Source organism: Colossoma macropomum, unplaced genomic scaffold, assembly GCF_904425465.1.
Source record: "Colossoma macropomum unplaced genomic scaffold, Colossoma_macropomum, whole genome shotgun sequence".
NCBI classification, from domain to species: Eukaryota; Metazoa; Chordata; class Actinopteri; order Characiformes; family Serrasalmidae; genus Colossoma; species Colossoma macropomum.
The window spans coordinates 15,736,365-15,755,520 of NW_023494805.1; the positions used below are offsets into that span (position 1 = coordinate 15,736,365).

Consider the following 19,156-nt stretch of genomic DNA (forward strand, 5'->3'; position numbering starts at 1 on the left):
TGCATAAAGCACAGCACAACATCTAATTAAACCAGACCAGTTATTTCTATTTATTATTTGAACTTGATCTCCTGACAATAAGACAAAACTTTATGCAGCTATGCCTGTTGGGAACCTTTTTAGGCCTCTTTTTTAACATAGTTAGTTGTGACAGTTCTAACAATACAATACAAGAAGAGAAAAGCTTGTCTTGCTGTAATTTATCACAGTAATGATATTGTCATATCATCCACCCCTTCTAACTACTATGAACCTCATAAGTAAATTGTGTATTTATGAGAGTAAGTTAGAGTATGGATGACATATAAGCCCTTACAGTTTAAGTAGCAAATAAGAGCACATTTTGTGGTTATTCAAACTGAATAACTACTATATTTACAAATGCACATGCATCTTTTAATGCTGAAGGTAAATGGCTTTTGTGAGGCTACAACAGCAGTGTACACTAAATCTGTCTTGGCTAGTTTACTCTGAAAGGGATCTAATCTCTTATTATAATTACAGATAACACTGCAATGCGTTAGCTGCGCAGACCATCTTGGAGCAATTGTTGGTGTTTTACAAGCTGACCACCTTTCAGACTGATTTGTGATGAGTACAGTGTCAAAGTAAAGGTCAGTGTTAAATCTTACACTAGACTGCCACCGTTGCTCCTCTATTCTGGACTTGTGACAGCCATCTGATGACAGGAGCTCTGTTTGGTCATATAACATGCAGCTGTTGTGTGGTGTAATGTAGGGGCACTAGGTCTGAAACTAAACAAGAGCTGCTTAACAAGAGCTTGGATTGCAGAAAAAAGTTTTATTCGTTAACATGTTTGAATTGTTTTTCTAGCAAAACAAAGTCTCTGTCTATAGGCCAAAAGTAGTATGGTTTTCTTAAAGCTGCACTGAGATTGTTTTGTTACAATTGAAATAAGTAGCATTACTGAGACTGAGAAAAAAAGCTTAAAATTTTAGTATCAACATACAGATGTTTAGGTCTCAAATGCAAAATCAACATTACTCTGATTATATATATATATTATGACAATAGTAGATAATTCCCTGCTAAGGGAAGGGTTCTGAAGCACAACAAACATCACAAAATATTGCTTGTTCTCACAACTGTACAAATGTTAATTTTTGTACAAATATACATATCATTCTGTAATATATTGTTTATTATAATTATTATGTCATATGTCTCCCCAGACCCAGCACATATGTACATTTGGCATATTCTTCTCTTTTAGCTCTTTTTACATTGGCTCTTCTATATCTACACTCTTAGTCTTTATATATTTTATGCACTTTATTCTACTTTTATTTATATAAGTGGCCAGCCCTGAAGCCTTATGTGCCAGAGACATCACTGTAGAGAGGTTGACAACCATGAACTAGCCTACTTACTTAATTCTATTCTATTCTGTTTTGCTGTTGAAGAACAGTTCCTTGGCTGATAGATACTAGCACACTAAAAAGTTCCACTGCCATTCAATAGAGAACTACATATTCCATGGCTTTCTTGACCTGATATTTTACTCCAGCTCAAGTTGTTTATTGATAGCTACTTTTACTTGAAACGTAATTTCATTGAAGTAACTGCTTTTACTTCTGTCCGTTTGTGTCGTAACAGTGGCTTTCTTATTGTCTTAACATAAGCTCTCGTATGTCTGTACTCTCTTCCAGGTGGAAGAAGGTAGCCATGCATCATTGGCTGGTTTGCGTGTGGATGATGAGGTAGTGTCCGTCAACGGAGAGCCATCTTCCAGCCTCAGCCTTTCAGAGGCTATTGCTCTCATCAAGGGCTCCACTGATGGTCTGCAGCTAGTGGTGAAAAGGTACTTTATGAAAGAGTATAATAAGTCTTGAACAGAAAAGTCTGTTCTTGAAGCTGTTCCTCGTCGCTAAAGTCAGATGTCCAGATCTAAAGCCTAACCTCAAATTCATGAAACACAGAGGTGTAGCTACCACAGGGACATATCTGCAGGGGGACGCTGAGGGCCTAGGTCCAGTCACTTGGAATTCAGGTCCCCCCAGCTCAAAAGAAAGTCCTCCATTGCCACGGAATACGTTACAAAATGTAATAAAATCTTGCGATAACCCAAAGGCGCTAAGTTCTTGCATCCTTGTGCCTTTATTTCCACTCTAACCCCTTAAAATCCCAGGCTTATGATATACTAATGCTTATCATTCATTGATTCCACAGACTACTATGCAAACTAGCTAGAGTTATTCTTCAGATGTAGAAGTGTGTGGTAAAACTTGGAGCCTGCCAGTGGGCCTTGGCCATTTAAGGGGTTAAATAAATGTGACCACAAAGCATTGGGAACATCACAGTTTAAGCCTACTCTGCAACAAGGCAGTCTTATTTTTTTTCTGATGCCGACATGTTGCATAAAACACAGTGTTACCCTGTTCAGTTGTTTTTGCAGACTGTCTGAACTGAAGCTGAGCTGTGCTAGTTCCTATCATAGGCTGCTACCTAGCTTAAGGGAGCTAGGTAAGCAGCAAAGTTGACCATGCTAAAGAAATCAAAGCTCAGTACTGTGGGGAAAAAACTATGAGGAAAACCGATGTCTTCAACCATTCGCCAGACATTAATGTCTAGTAGTGTAAAAAGGTACGACTGGTTAATTAGCCTTAACCTGCCATGCTATCAGTTGTTATGGTGATAAAGTTAGGCACTTAAATGTGAAGTCAGCAATCATGTTGTGTTTCAAATTTTCTCTGGTTATGGTAGCTACACTGAAGTAGGATGGTTGGTGGTCATCAACCTCACCATAGGGATGTCTCTGGCACATAAGGCTTCAAAGATGGCCCCTTCAACTTATAACCAGGAATTCTGACTCAAAACTAATTTAACTTATCCAATATCTCAGATTGTTTTGATGTATTTATCTTATTAAAATATTTGAATGAGTGGGAGAAATTGCTGTCTTAGTGATGACTGATTTGACCTTTGGGTTAAACAAATGGCAAGACAGCTGCTTTGTCTTTAGGATCCAAAAGTAACTCTCCAACTGAAAGTAGCTGTTGACTCCTGTTGGTGGGATACCAGAGGATTGTAGAACACTAATGCTGAACACTTTGTTACACATGATTAATTAGTGAATAGTTCATGTGCCTATCCTTTCTGTTGTAATGCTGCGTATGACCTTATAGCATATGGCCTACATAAAGTCCGGCTCATTGAACACAGTGACCTTTCTGTGTGGTGTCCCATTTGACACTTTTTATGACACAACATTTTGTGAGATTGCTTGTACAGTTATACTCTTGGTTACCATGGAAGTGAAGAACAACAGCATATTGCAAAAATTTTACACCATTTTTATCCCAAATTTATTCCAGCTATGTATCAGCATACTGACAAAAGGCTGGAGTCAGCTCACTGATATAATGATGGAGTCAGCATACTGATATAATGATGAAGTCGGTATACTGATATAATGATGAAGTCAGTATACTGATATAATGATGTAGTCAGGATACTGATATAATGATGGAGTCAGGACACTGATATAATGATGGAGTCAGGACACTGATATAATGACGGAAATGCATTTTGCGTTACTGTGTTCTAACGTCCAAAATGTCAGACAAAATCAAGCTATATGAAATAAAATAATTGATACTTAGGATTGCACAGTTGCTGGTTGTTCACATGTTTATATCTCCCATGAGAATGATATAAATATAGCAGTAAAATCTTATTAAAATGTGATCAGTCAATAATAGACTCTCTAATGATTATATGTACCAGATATGGTAGTTATGTCTGAATTATAACATTTTACTTTTTTAAAATTTCTCTTGTAGAGCTTTTTGTGATTCAGCCCTGTTTCAATACTTTTTAATGTGCCCTCTCCCACTTTAACTCACTCATGTGCATCACACCTACATTACGTACGTGGCCATTCATGGCAGAAGGGACGGTAAGGACAGTGAAGAGCAGATTATTCAAACGGAGCACAGTTGCCCTCAGCACGTTAGTCTCAGGGAGCTAATTGGCTAGCTATGTCAACTATGTAAAATTTTGCTATGCAAAATATTTTTAGATGTTTGAGCATAACGTACAGGATGTGTGTGAGTATTTGCTTTGTCTGGCTATAAACCTTGGTGTTGTACTGTGCTGTAGTGCCTTTCTTGTTGTTGTTAGCCATGTAGCTTTTAGCATGCTAACTAGCCACTTAGCTAAGTAAAGTGATTAAATTGTACCAGCAGTCATGTATAAGCGATTGTTTTATAACCTAAAGCCCAGCAAATTCAGTGACATGATTTTGAAATAGTAAGTCTTTTTTTTCCTTTTATTCCACAACTTGAAAGAAAACAGTTACAATTATAACAATGACAATTCCACAATATCTTGTAACCATCTAGCCCCACTCCCCCCAACCCCCTAACCCACCCTACTCGCCCTTCTCCTCTTACTCACCATTCTCACCCTTCCCACCCAACCCTGGATACCCCCCCCCAACAGTCTCTACCTGCCTTCCCAACTTAAAAAAATAAATAAATAAATAAATAAAATTAAAAGGATAAGGACGTCCTCTAATCTGTATTTAAGTTAGATAGGCGTTTAAAATAGGAGATGAATGGTTGCCAAATCCGGTCAAATAAGTCTGCAGTACCTCTCAGGCTAAATTTAATCTTTTCTAAGTCCAAGAAAAACATGACATCAGTTAGCCATAGAGCGTGTGAGGGTGGGGTGGTGGATTTCCATGCCAAAAGGATCCTTCTCTTAGCTAAGAGATTTTTAGATTTTTGGGAAAGTTCTGCTACTGTAAGTCTACACAAATCTATACTTAAGTTCACTCGGACCTCACTTATGTTCACTCGGTCCCCCACCCCTTAGTTTCTCGCCCCTCAGCTAATAAAGTAATTCAATGGTCTGAGGATTGTGTTGGGGATTCTCCTGAGGGGAAATGACATGGCCAGGTGGACAAGGGCCTGTTAAAACCGGTATTGAAACGGGCTGATCATCTTCCTCAGGTACATGCTTGAAGCAAATGGCTCTGATTATGTGACCAATTCACACCACCCACATAAAAATGTTCATTTTAAACCAAGACAACCTATAATTTAATATGTGGTTTGTCTTTCAATAATAAAAGCTAAAAAACTCTGGTGACACTTTACTGTTGGACAGTGATTAGAAGGTTACATAACAGCTACATAAGCCCCTTATGACAACTGGTATAAATATATAAAGATTTATTAATAATTCCAATATCTGTCTTTTGTCATGAATGTTGCATTTGCCAACTTTGATGCCAAGTTGACATGTGTGTCAGATTTTTTCTGGTGTTAATTTGTGTCATGACACTTTCTGGGGAGAAATGACAGACTTTGTGGCTCCTAATGTCCTAATGAATTTCAGAGTGACATAATGATAATATAACCCAGCTTGCCAAATCAGGCTGGTGGAACAAAAGTGAAGATTTTCCTTGGCCCTTAGGTAAAGTGAGTTTCATTTTGTCAAACCTTGGCTGGTTTGCGCATGGGATAGGATTTAAGCTATGTGACATCAGCATTATGACACTATGATATGATATACACTAAGCTACAAAGTCATTTGTTATAACATGACAACCTAATGTCAGAAAAAATCAGTGCCGCCTGACATAGGTGTTCAACTTGACATACTGTATCAGTGTGAGCCTCTCAATTCAATACGTACAGAACATCAAATAATTCATACAACAGACTGGAGCAAATAAAGTACTAGTTTAATACTGATTAGACTGCATGTTGTATAACAAGCACAACAAGCCAACAATGAGACCAGACCCCCCAACCCATACCCCTTCTATGAAAACATCATTTATTATTTACCTCAAAATGAAGAGCAGGGAGAAAAAGCCCAGAACTAAAAATTTAAATATTAGCATATGAACATATGCCAGATTTTCAGACGCTCTTTTAATAATGAACTATAATATGATATCGTTTGGACCTGCATGTGTTGGAAATACTTAAGGGTCAGATTTGAATGAGTTAAAGGGGACAAAGCCAAAGTCTCTGACTGTATCGGCACATTAGGTATGATAGAGTTAACCCATACTTCTAACCTTGCTTTAACCAATAGTTCTCCCTTGCAGATGCTGTTTTCAGGGGGGCTTTCAGACAGTTAGCACCACTCTGCGGATCCCAGCTCCATATAGACCTCAGGGTCCAAAGGAACTCTACATCTCTGGGTCACAAGATGAAGCACTCTATGGGGAGACAGATAGTGAAGCTGAAAGCCCTAGACGGAGCCCTATGGTCCGAACCCAGTTTTGCATTCCAGCTCCAAAGGACAGAATTGGAGCAAACACCAAAGGCTCTGGGGGTGGAGGAACCAGGTTAGAAATCACTCCAGGATCTGTGGTAGAGTTACAGCTGTCGCTGTCTAAGACCACCCTGGGGGACACAGGCTGTACCTCACTGGGCAGCGCTCTTGGAGTTGAAGGAGGCTTCTGCCACAAGAAAAACGATGAAGATGATGACACTACCACCAGCACACCAGGCTGTACCTTGTACATCCCCCTCCATGAGAGACAGCCTTTGAGTCAGCGAGGGGTGCTCATCAGTGGTCCATCTGCTTTGCAGGGACAGGTGGAGGTGACCACACAGCCAGCAGGGAGGAGCTCTGGAAGGGAAAGGGTGGGATCTGGTGAGACTGAAGCAAAGGCCAGTGAACGAGGGGATTATGGTGAGGGAGAAGGAGGGCGCACTGAGGAAGCCCCCACCTCCTCCTCTGTCTCCTTTGGAATTCAATCAGAAGAGGGGGACTCTGAGTCGGAGAGGGAGCTCAACGAGCCTAACAAGCACCGGCCGAGGCACGCCAGTAAGTGACATCTTGTGATTTTATCAATAGATTTTATGCTCTTTCACAAAGTTGTTTAATGTCGTCATTGTTTGCCAAACTAGATTTGATCTCTTGTTTTTACAATGTGAATTTTACTGATGTAGTGCTTCTGAATGAACTATTGAATTGTAATTGTCTCTTAGTGACACCTCTATCCTTGTACTAACAGCAGTAATATGTTTCGAAAGAGTCCACAAGAACCAAGTTTAACTTAAAGTTATGTGTGGGATCATGTATGGAGTCTACATGCAGAGAAAATTTCAGTTCTATTTATACCTTGTCTGTTAGGCTGTTTGAAATGATATTTGTTATCACAACTGTTTACATTTGACCACATATCTGTAGTCAGTTAGCTAGAAGTATGCATATCCCCTTTACCACTTATTTAATGTTCTTGACTTTATCTATTCCATGAATAAATGCAATAATTCTTATTAAAGTTTGTACTGCTTTCATACCTAGCAGTGTAGGGGAGGGGGTTTGGAGAGTGACATGCTGAGGATAAGAATAAAACATGGGTATGCTACTGCTGCCTGTAGGAGAGCCATTTGACAGACACTAACATGTGCTACACTGGCGTGTTACCTGATCCTTTAAAACTGGTCATCTTAGCAGCACTGAAAAGGGAAGTGTTCGCTTCTCATCTGTGGCTATCCTCATCTTGAGACTGACATTACGAATATTTAGAATGTAAGAGAGAGTGTTATCAAATGTTCCTTTGCTTTACTGCTTTGCATTGTGTTTGAAGGGTAAGGGGGCCTAAGTTGAAAACCTAGAGATAAATGCTTTTAATAACAGTCTGATGTGCTGAGCAAAGTGGAGCATTCAATTTACTTTATTCAAATGTGCATATCGTTCCTACAGGAATAAAATATATCACATCAAACCAATTTTGAATCAAGTATAAATTCAATGCATTTTTTATTAGTACACTGGTGGTGCTGAAATCTGTGTTTGCTGGTCATTTCTTCAACCTGAGTCCCTTGACAAACTTTCACAGCTGTGAATGGCTTGTGTTAAAGCCTTGTATTATCAGTCAGTAAATAAGAAGAGAATATTACCCATGGGTCAGTGATCTGGGGTAATGGTCCACTGTGCTGCCAACATTTTGCATACTGAATTGATTGATAGTGTAATTGAGGGACAATACTATAGCGTGTCGGTTATTATTTTGAGACTGTACACTATAGGGAATTACCTTGTCCTATGTTGTCACACAACCTTGTATAGCCAAACTGGTAACTTCTCTGGAGCAGGAAAAAAAAACATTTTGTTCCAATTCATTTGCATCTATTAATCTACTGGAGCAATTGTCATAAAGTTTTCACACAATATAAAAGGCAGCTGGCATTTTTCATATGACCGCAACAGCATACAAAGTCAGTCAGTTAATATTTTCATTTGCCTAAATTGATGCAGGTCACACACATGAAAAATGTTAAGATTCAACTATTAACTATTATGCCACGGCACATTCTGTCTACAAACATACTTATACTTGTTTGTACATTTAATTGTATTTTTTTAATTGTATAAGATAATTCTTGTACGTTTTCCAGGTTAGTGCTCTCTAAGGACATGGTTTCTTGACTTTTAGCCATATTATTCATGTAGCTCAAGGAACTAGGCCCCCAGGAGTAACTATTTGAAATACCCATCTCTCTTCATACCCTATCACTGTGCTCTAAACTCCTCCATTCTTTGTCTTTCCAAGGGCTCCGGCGTAGCGAGAGCCTGTCTGAAAAGCAGGTGAAGGAGGCCAAGTCTAAATGCAAGCGCATTGCTCTACTCCTCACTGCTGCTGCCCCCAACCCCAATAACAAGGGGGTATTGATGTTCAAGAAGCATAGACAGAGGGCCAAGCAGTACACACTTGTAAGCTACGGAACCGGAGAGAACGAACCAGAGTTTGAGGCCGAGGAGGACGAAGAAGGCAACAAGGAAACACATGCTGTTGAGTTCACAGTTCTAGCCACCAGTGAAACTGAACTTGATGAGGATTTTTTCACAAATCCCCCAGGCCACAAGAGCATTGTGACTTTTGACTGGGACACTGGACTGCTTGAGATAGAGCGCAAACTTCACAAACCAGAAGACATGAATGCGCTCCCTGAAACCAAGGGCAAAGGAGCCCTGATGTTTGCTCAGCGCAGGCAGCGTATGGATGAGATTGTGGCTGAGCATGAAGACATGAGAAGTAAGGGGATCCCTGTCGAATCGGTACAGGAGGACGAGAAGCATTACCAACAGGTGGAACCACGCACTTACATGCCAGCGACTGAGAGTCAGAATTATATGGATGTCAATGTGCACCAGCAACAACAGTACCAGCAATACCAAGAACAATATTATCAGCAGCAACAGCAGCAACAATATCAAGAATATCAGCAGCAGTTACAGTACCAGCAACAGCAACAGCATTACCAGCAGCAGCAAGAGTACCAACAACAGCATTACCAGCAACAGCAAGAGTACCAGCAACAGCAAGAGTACCAGCAACGGCATTACCAGCAACAGCAAGAATACGAACAACAGCAACAGTATCAACAGTACCAACAACAGCAGCAGATGCAACAGTATTCACATCAAATGAATGGTATGTCCAGTCAACAAACCAGTGTAATGCAGTCATCAGTAATGAATAGAAGTGCCAAGCCATTCTCTGTTCAGAATACGGCAGCAGCCACATTTTCACAATCAGCAAGTCAAGAGCAGCCTTGCTATTCAGTTGGACAGGGTGAACAAATTGCTTCCCGAGATGAGCGAATATCCGTACCCGCAATCAAGACAGGGATCTTGCAAGATAACAGAAGGAAGAACAAAGCTAAGCCAATGTTCACTTTTAAAGAGACTCCCAAAGTTTCCCCGAATCCAGAGCTGCTAAATCTCCTTAACAGGGGTGACAAGAAGGCTGGTTTTGAGTCAGGCCCAGAGGAAGATTACTTAAGTTTGGGGGCAGAAGCCTGCAACTTCTTGCAGTCTCCTAAAGTAAAGCACAAAATCCCACCACCCGTTGCTCCCAAGCCACACATAAACCCAACCTCTCCACCATGGTCTCCACAACCAGAAATCGCAAGCCAGCAGTTCCCTCAGCATGCTGAAAATAACGTCCCAGCAACTGCTGAGGCTCCTGGGCCTGAAGCCGACCCTGTCCCTGAAATGGAGTCCTCAGCCATACCAAAGCAAGAACCCTCCCCCACACCTGCTGCTGAATTACAGGAAGCTCCTGCTCACCCCCTCTCACAGGAACATCAAGAAGCAGTCAATGCATGGGGTCCATCTGAGCAACAAATGCAACCAGAACAACAAGAAAATTGGAATGAGAATCAATCCCAGCAGCACATAAATAACACTCAGCTTGTCCAACCGTCACCTCAAGTACAAGCAAAGTCAGAGCCACCTGTCAGCTCTTGGGGTCCATCTCCAACTCAGGCTCATCAGCAGCCACCAGTGAGTGCTTGGGGTCCAGCTGAGGTTCAGTCACAAACCCTTGCACAGACTCAATCACACATGCAGCCTGCTTGGGTAACACAACCCCAAGTCCAAGTGCAACCATCTACATCTATTCAAACTCAGTCACAGCCCCAGCCTCCTTGGGTGACACAAAGTCCACCCCAACCACAACCTCACCCACAGTCTCAGCCCCAACCTCAACCCCAACCTCAATCCCAACCCCAACCACAAATGAATTCATGGGCAACAGCTCCAGCTCAGTCACCACCCCAACCCCCATGGGCACAATCTCAAGCATCAGCACAGCCATCTGTCAGTACCTGGCCTCAAGATCTAAATCAGACCCAAGCTCAGCCACCCTGGGTGCAACAACAACAACAACATCAGGAATCTCAACCATTACCATCTTGGACAACCCCTCAACAGCATCCCCAGCCTCCTTGGGCCCAACCTCAGGGCCAGCCACAGCCCCAACCACCTTGGGTCACTCAGACCCAACAGCAAGCGCTGCCACAGGAACCTGTAAATGCATGGACCCAACCTCAGAGTCCAGTTCAAGCACAGCCTCCATGGACTCAGCAGGCTCAACCACCACCACAGCCTTCATCACAGGTACAACAATCCCAGGGTCCTTGGGCCTCAATGCCTACCCAGTCACAACCACAACCACCATGGGCTCAACAACCTCAAGAGCATCCACAGCAAATGATGAACTCATGGGCACCAGAGCAGAGTCAAGTACAGCCACCCTGGAGTCAGTCACAGCCTCCAGCTCAGGCACCACCTCCATGGGTCCATCAACCTCAGCAAGAGGCACCACCACCGCATTCTCAACAAACAGTTGTAAGTACATGGGCACCACGGCCCCAGCAAGGTCCAGTTAGTACCACAGCGCCTGCTGAAACTCAGAAGCTGAATCAGTCAGCCAAACCATGGAGTCCACCTCAGACCACTCAGCCCCCTCTACAGCGAATGGGCTCATACACATTTGGAACAAAGGTCCCATCACCCACTCCGACAAGTAGTACAATGTCTCCCTCTGGAATGGGATCAGCTTTCGAGATGCCAGCCTTGCGAGGGAAAGGAGCTGAACTTTTTGCTAAGAGGCAATCCAGAATGGAAAAGTATGTGGTGGATTCTGACACAGTGCAGGCAAACAAGGCAAGACCTTCTTCACCTTCACCTTCTTTGCCAACCACATGGAAATATTCACCTAATTGTCGTGCTCCCCCACCATTAGCGTACAATCCACTTCAGTCACCCTCATATCCACCAGGTGCTATCAAACAGCCTCCATCTTCTAGTCCTTCTATAAAGAGTAAAAATAAGGGCAAAGAAACAGAGAAACCTGCCCCCAAACCCCTTCATGTTCTGGATGTCATGAAGCATCAACCCTACCAATTAAATTCCTCTCTTTTTACATACGGGCCAGCAGCAGAGAAACTTGCTGCAGAAAGGGAGGCAGCTGAAAAGCTTGCTGCTCAGAAAGCAGCAGAAGCCCAAGCTCAAGCTCAAGCTCAAGCTCAAGCTCAAGCTCAGGCTCAGGCTTATGTCCAAGTTGCTGGTCCTCCAAACCAAAATGGGCATTTGAGATATGATCAAGCTCCTGCCCCCTATGGTTTTATTCCACAGCAGCCCCAGCAACCCCAACAGCAATATGGGATGTCTGGTCCCCCACCTGCTATACATGATGGCCCTTATCACCATGCTCCTCCTAACAGCTACCAGCCTCCCCCTAATGCTTATCAACAAGTTCCCTATCAACAAATGTATAACCCCCAGCCTGCTTACCAGCAACCTCCTTCAAATCCTTACCAGCAAGCCCCAAGTCCTCCTTACCAGCAGCCCCCTCCATATCAAACCGGCCCTAACCCAGCCTATCCAGCTGCCCCAGCACCAAGCTATCAACAAGCCCAAAGCTCCTATGTGGTACCTTCTTTTCCTGTCGAAGCAAGAGTAGATTCTGCCTCAGGAAGTAGCATTCTTACTGCTCCAAAACCAAAGTTCTCAGCCAAAAAAAGTGCCGCACAGGTTTGGAAGCCTAGTGCTGTTGAAAGTGTTGAAAAGTAGTCTTTAGCACTTTTTAGTCATAACAAAGCTGGGATGCAAAGCTGTATATAAGAAGTTTGACAAAAACTAATGCAGGAAATATGTACTAAATATATTTTTGTCACAGAGAATTTAAAAACTTACTATCAACAATGAAATTAAAAGCAGACCTAGTGTCTGATTTTCAAACTGTACAGTATTGTGCAAAATCACAGGTTGAGTGCATTTTCTCCATCTCACAGTCCAAGACCTAGGAAGTACTGTTAAGTACTGTTTATCTGATGGTGACAGTTTTGGTGGTCTGTCAGGTTTTGCACGGTTGTTAGGATTCTCTTAATACTTTTTTGAAGTCCTGTAATCTTCTTTCTCCTGGTGGTTTATCTTATATGAACTTTTCTGTTCTCTTGAAAAATTAATAATGTGGACTTAATAGCCATTAAATAAATGAAGGATGGTCTCCGACTTTTGCACAGTACTGTAAGTATACCAACAAATATTTTCTGTATACTAATTGTGTTGTATCAAAATATAATATTGTATCTATCACAAAATTAGACTGATGTCTAATTCAGTTTAGACTCAATTTAAATGTGTGTACCTCAAGCAGGTAAAAGAATCTTTTTCATGACATGGCCAAAAATGCGGTGGTCCATCCGATGATGAAAATGGAATATTGTTATGTGAATGATTAGTGTGAGAGATAACAAATAGGTAAAAGAGAGATTGTTTGATTAAGTTGGATATCCACTGAGTACTTGACTTTATAAGATACTTTAATTTTGACTAACTACTGAATGCTATCAACATGAATTATAATCTGTAAGACAGAAAACAATTCCTGTATGTAGAGTCTGTAGAGTATGAATTAATATTGCACAGTACCTCAGTGGTTTATGTGAACAGAGTAGTCCAGGTAAATGAAATATGTAAGTATGGATATATTACAACATTTGACTGAGACGAATACAGATGCAGTTCAGCGATGGCCATTGTATGCAGCCAGATCCAGTCTTTTTAAGACTGAAGAAATTTGCTGTCTTTTTAAAAAGTAACGTTCAGGCCTTTTTTTAAGTAAGAATGAATGCATGCATTGCTGTTGTTGGTACAAAACCTCGCGTCTCCATTTTTGTTGTTTTTCAGTTTTTGACATAATTTGATTGTAATGCTTGTTGCCCTTTATATTATGTGCAAATTTCATGAAGAATCAACAAAAGAAATGGCCTAAAATGACTTGGAAAAAAGTCTGGTCCTTTGACTTACATTAAAAGTAAAGTAGGTTTTTTCTTCTCCTGTGAAGTTATCATTTTGGAGATACAAGGTTTTCTTCCGACGACAGCGATATGCTATTTTCAACGTGGTCTGTCAATGATCATCTCTGAAATCTGAGACATTGTTTGATATCATTATTAAATTTGAGCCTTTTGTAGATATTGTGTGATGACAGCAGAAGAGGGAGGAAGTAAGGCTTGCCTTTCACTACACTCAAGCTATCATGCTTGTGTTCTTCATTGTTTATTTTTAAATAAGAATTCACGCCTGGCTTCTTTTCCTGCTTCACCCTTTTCATTTTTATGTTTCTACCAGCTTTATTTTTTTTGACAAATTAGTTTTCAAATGCTGATAAAAACAAACAAGTTTCTTCTGAATGTAAAGTGACTGCAAATTTGGAAAACATTCATTTTGAGTGTTTTGTAATTTGCTAGCTTCTTGTAATCGATGTCTTCATCATATCCTTTTATTTTTCATTCTTCTGTGTGATTTTTCTTCATAGTACACTTTCTGTACGATTTGCCACAGTGCTATTAAAAGACTCTCTGTCTGTTTTGGGTTTCTTTGGTTCACTTTTGCATGTGTCTGTCACTTTCACCCTGCCTGGCATCAGCTTGTCACTTCTATTTTTTGAAATGTCATATATTTGTGTACAGTTCTTTGAATAAGTTTTGAGAAATATAACATTGCCGTTGCTCTCAGTAGTAATGGTACTAGCAGTGAACAGCTTACCAGTTTGAAATTATACTGCATGGATTACAATATAGCACAGAGATTACAATCCATTAATACTGAGTAATATTAGTTTGGAAATATAAACCTGCACTTTTAAAAATAAAGGTGCCAAAAAGTTTTGGTTTCCTAAGGAACCTTTCAACAGATGGTTCTTAGAAGAACCATTTTTGTATGTATGTATGTTTCTTTTTATAAATGGTTCTCAAGCCAGTCCTCAGGGACCCCCAAGTGGTCCACATTTTTTGCTCCAACCTAACTCGCAACACATTGGGATGGAGCAAGAATTTTGACCGTCTGGGTGTCCCTGGGGACTGGTTTGAAAACCACTGCTTTATATAATGTAAAACAGCAGTGACCAGTCTTATCCACAGAGGGCCAGCATGACTGCAAACAAAGCAGGAATACACCTCATATAACCAATCTATTTTTTGAAGACTGAGACCAACTGATTAAATAAGTGCTATCTACTGGCAAAGCCTGGTCTAAAGGTTCTATACCAATCACAACTTTTTCTTCAAACCACACTTAGAAGAACCACTTTAAAACCCTAATTTTTTAAAAGTGTAATAGCCAAAATTAGGTTTTATAAAATTGAGGCAAGTAGTAAGACACCTTCCAGCAGTGGCTTGCTTAGAGCACTTAGTAAAATGAAGGTTCTAAAATTGGTTCTGCATTGCATCATGCACTTGAGGGGTGCAAAGGCTTGTAATTTGTGAAATATGGAAGTGATCTGACTCGAGGTCCACTGCTAGGCCAGGCTCCGGCTATTTTTGGAAGAATCTGATCTCATCGCATGACCTGAAAGAGAAGAGGGCACTCAAATCCCACCTGTCTCTTTATCTCATTTAGGTTGATTCAGACTTTATATTAAAGAAGTGAGAGCCATCAAGTGTTCATTTAGTGTGGATCATGTCAGTTCATGTGTCATGACCATTTCATTTCATTTTAACTGAATTAGTATTGCCGTAATAAATGGGTTTTGTAATGTAAATAACTCACATACAAACCCAAAATCCCAGCAGTTTTATTCCTAAAAAAATGTATTTGTTAACAAAAGTAAACTCGTTTGAATTAAGAAGTTTGAGTTCATGTATATGTGACACTTTATAGTGAGTGCATTTTATGCACATCTAAAATAAGTGTTTTGTTTAAAGCAAGAGCAGATGCCACCTGTTCTTTGGTGTGATTGATTATTAGAGGTATAAAGGCAAGAAGGGTTATATTGGTTTTGTAGGTCATTAAGAGATAAATAAAGGCTGTTGTTACTGTAGTGACAGCATGAAGCACTAGGCTGGACCAAAAGAGCTGACTTAGCACTAGCTGTTAGAGCACTGATTCATGGCGCAGTTGTTATTTAAAAAATAACAAAACTTCATTTCCACCTCTTAGACAGTAGGTGGCAGCACAACCTTTTCTGCTTCAGCTTCTGCAATGCACTGCTAAACACAAATCCTGCCTTCTGTTTAAAGTGTTCAGAATGTGGTAGTGTTTGATTCTAGTGAACCTCTTATGGGAAAGAGAGTTATGGAAATAATGATCATGTCATTCAGAGGCCCTTGGCTGTAGGCACACGCCACTGAAGGTCATGCAGCTCCCATTAAACAGGACTAAATGTGGATTACTGAGGAGTACCCTCTCCATAAGCTAATTGTTCAGAGAAATCAGAGGTGGTGGGGAGGTTGGGGGGGGGCTAAGTGGTGTGCTGACACATCCTGTATCAATGGCCACTTGAAGTAACCCCTACTCTTTAGCTTGACTCGCAGGTGGCCGGTGCTGGCTGACTTCTTGGTTCTTGGAGTTTAATCTGCTTTGACTGAGACATTCATGTGTTCATGAGGCAAAAATACTTAGGATTTCTCATGAACTGCGTGTCCTCACAAAAACATTCCAATGAATTAAACGTAACTTTCCTCAACAAAACAATGCTGGTAAGAGAAAGAGTGTAACAGTATTTTCAAGGCTCTAAGAGACCTTAACTTAAAATGTTGCTAATGATGGTTTGTTTTCACTGTTTGTCAGCTGTAGTTTTACTGTGGAAGCCCTGATGCTGCAAAAAAATATTCTGAAGTGCTAAGTCCTTATTTAAACGTGATAGCTCGTTTTAAATAAAATAACTAATAATTTCAACGTTATTTCAAAATCCTAATGCCATGATTTCAGGATATAGTCTCATTATTTTGATTTAATATCCTTTTATTTCAAATTAGTTGCTGTTCATTTTGAGATCTTTGTTTTGACTTTTGTGACTATTATTTCACATGAGGAACTTTATTTAGTTATTTTCACTTAATATCTCACTATTTCAAATGAGCAACCTGTCATTTTAAGAAATTATCTCATTTTTTCACTTAAGATCTCATTATTGTAAATTAGTTACTTATAACTTCGGAATATACTCTTTTTTATTTCAATGTAATATCTCCACTTTTCAAAATATTTACTTGGAACTTCGGGATATACTCGTTATTTTGACTTGAAACCTTGTTATTTCAGATTAGTGTCTTATAATTTTGCAATATTTTCTTATTACATTGACTTGATATCTTATTTCAAATTAGTATCTTGTAATTTTGAGATGCTTGTTATTTTGACTTAAGATTTCATTATTTCAAATTAGGTACTTGTAATTTTGGAATGTAATCTTGTTCATTTAACCCCTTAAAATCACAGGCTTATTACATACTATGGCTTATTATTTAGTAAGTACAGGGACTTCAGTGCAAATTGGCTGAGCTATTATTAGGTTATAGAAGTATGTAATAAGACTTTGGGCCCACCCATGGGCCCTGACCATTTAACGTAATATCTCCTTATTCCAATGTATTTACTTGTAACTTCTCAATGCAGCCTTGATATTTATTACCTCAAACTGTAAACTGTTGTTATTTTAACCTAACATTATTTCAAATTAGTCGCTTGTAATTATGAGAAATTATCTCATTATTTTGACTTAATATCTTGTTATATTATTTTGCTTGCTGTTCAGGATGTCTATATTTTACTGCTGTTTTTTCTTAAAAGTTTAATTTTTTTTCAGGCACTTGGAAGAAGCTCGTCTTTGTCTCCACCTGTTAGATTGTCACCACTGGGCCTAAGTTCAAGGTCTGCGTCTGTTTCCCCATCTCCCAGACCTTCATCCCACGCAACCTACACCTCTCGCTCAACAGAGAGGCAGGCCATCTGGTCAGAAAAGAGCCGTAAGCCTCCCACTCCATGGGAGGCCGCGTCCCGCCACCCCCTGGGCCTAGTGGACGAAGCCTTTGACTTTCAGGACCTGCAGCACTCCATTGCTACCAACCTGCGCTCAGCAGCCCATCGTAAGCTGCTGCCTGAACCTCCAGCAGACTGGAAGGCCAAGGTTGCGTACGAGCCTCCGTCAAAGAGCCAGGGCTGGGGAACCAGTCGCTTGTCTTTGCCTTTTCTTTCCCCAACCAAAAGCACGGCATCAGCCCCAGCTGCTCCTGTGCCATATGGATCACCATTAAGACAGTTTCAGCCACCCAGGTCCATCACTGAGGCTAATCTTGGAGCATCTCTGGCTAGGCCAGAGAACAAGAGGATTCTGGGACAGTCTAGCTGTAAGAGCACATATAGTTACACCTGGAGACGGTAAATGTATGTTGGAGGATTTGTAATACTTGGCAGTGCAGATACAGCAGGTTCTGAATGTTTATTGATGAGACGAGCAGACTTAAATGAGTTGTTTCAAAATTGTTCCTGGGAGATCAGTAGCCAATGATTATGCAGTGATAATGTATAAATGCAGTTTAGAAAATTGTTGAAGTGTTGATTGAGGGATCAACCAACAGTCAGGCTATAGGGCCACATAGGAGAGTGTAACTGTGTGTTAGACTATTTTTAACATTTGGGCTACAGACATCAGTGTAAATACAGCAAGTACTGGTCGTTGAGACGAGATTAAAGGACTACTCCAGCAACAGAATCTCTATCCCAGGGATGCACATCTCTGGTCCTGGATGGCCAGTGTCCAGTACAGTTTAGTGATTAACCCACTCAGACACACCTGATTTCACTTATCTGTTAATTGCAAGTTTTAATGGGCGTGTTTGAGTAAGGAAACCTCCAAATTTTGCTGGACACCGGCCCCTCAGGACTGGAGCTATGCACCCCTGCTCTGTCCACTACATCTGTAGCATATGGTCAATTACCACTGACATCATTTTCCTGGACGTAAGATAGATCAGAAAACCTGTTCACTCAAAACACACTATGACACATAATAAATGGCGGTAAATAAATGCCCATTTGCTTCTATTGTCCACCCTTCATTTATTTAATTTCTAGTCAAATCAGCTGTTAACGTACAAGGTATTCATTTCTCAGCATCACAAAAAAAACAGAGAACATATTTCACAGAAACTTTCACAACTAAATATAATATCAATATTTTCAGTATTTAGAATGCCAGTTTTTTGAAGAAATCTGCAGATATTTTTCCACACCTCCAAAGTTCAGTCTCAGAAGTTGGTTGCATTTTCTGCTTATCACGATCAAACTGTTTTGTCTATTTTTTCTCTCAGTAAATGCTTCTTGACAGCTACACATCCTTTCAGGCTCACAGTGTTGAGTTGGCTTCTCACAGTGGAAGGATGGACAGAAACAGCTGTGTATTTTTTCAGATCTGAAGTAAGAGTGGAGCTTGATTGTCTCCTCTCTCTTAAGATGAAAGCGTTAAGTACTTTTTATGTGATGGTGAGAGTTTTGATGGTCTACCAGCTCTTGCATGGTTGTTAGGAGTCCCATTTTCTCTGTATCTTCTAATCATTTTTTCGACTCCAGTTTTGCAAACTCTCCT

At 40.5% G+C, this 19,156-nt stretch overlaps 1 protein-coding gene across 2 annotated transcripts in view; it reads left to right on the forward strand.

The window, feature by feature from the left end:
* The window catches only part of LOC118825493 (synaptopodin-2), a 31,538-nt gene extending 12,755 nt beyond the window's left edge, over nucleotides 1-18,783 (forward strand). Inside the window, exons 2-5 of one of the 2 annotated variants that reach the window (XM_036596116.1) lie at nucleotides 1,671-1,822; nucleotides 6,086-6,813; nucleotides 8,549-11,448; nucleotides 17,378-18,783. In XM_036596116.1, the coding sequence (XP_036452009.1) occupies nucleotides 1,671-1,822; nucleotides 6,086-6,813; nucleotides 8,549-11,448; nucleotides 17,378-17,953 (4,356 nt within the window). In that variant the 3' untranslated portion in view covers nucleotides 17,954-18,783. Of the gene's footprint in view, nucleotides 1-1,670; nucleotides 1,823-6,085; nucleotides 6,814-8,548; nucleotides 14,159-17,377 lie in introns of those variants that run through there. The other variant, XM_036596115.1, reaches the window with a different exon arrangement.
* Nucleotides 18,784-19,156: the final 373 nt, after the last annotated feature.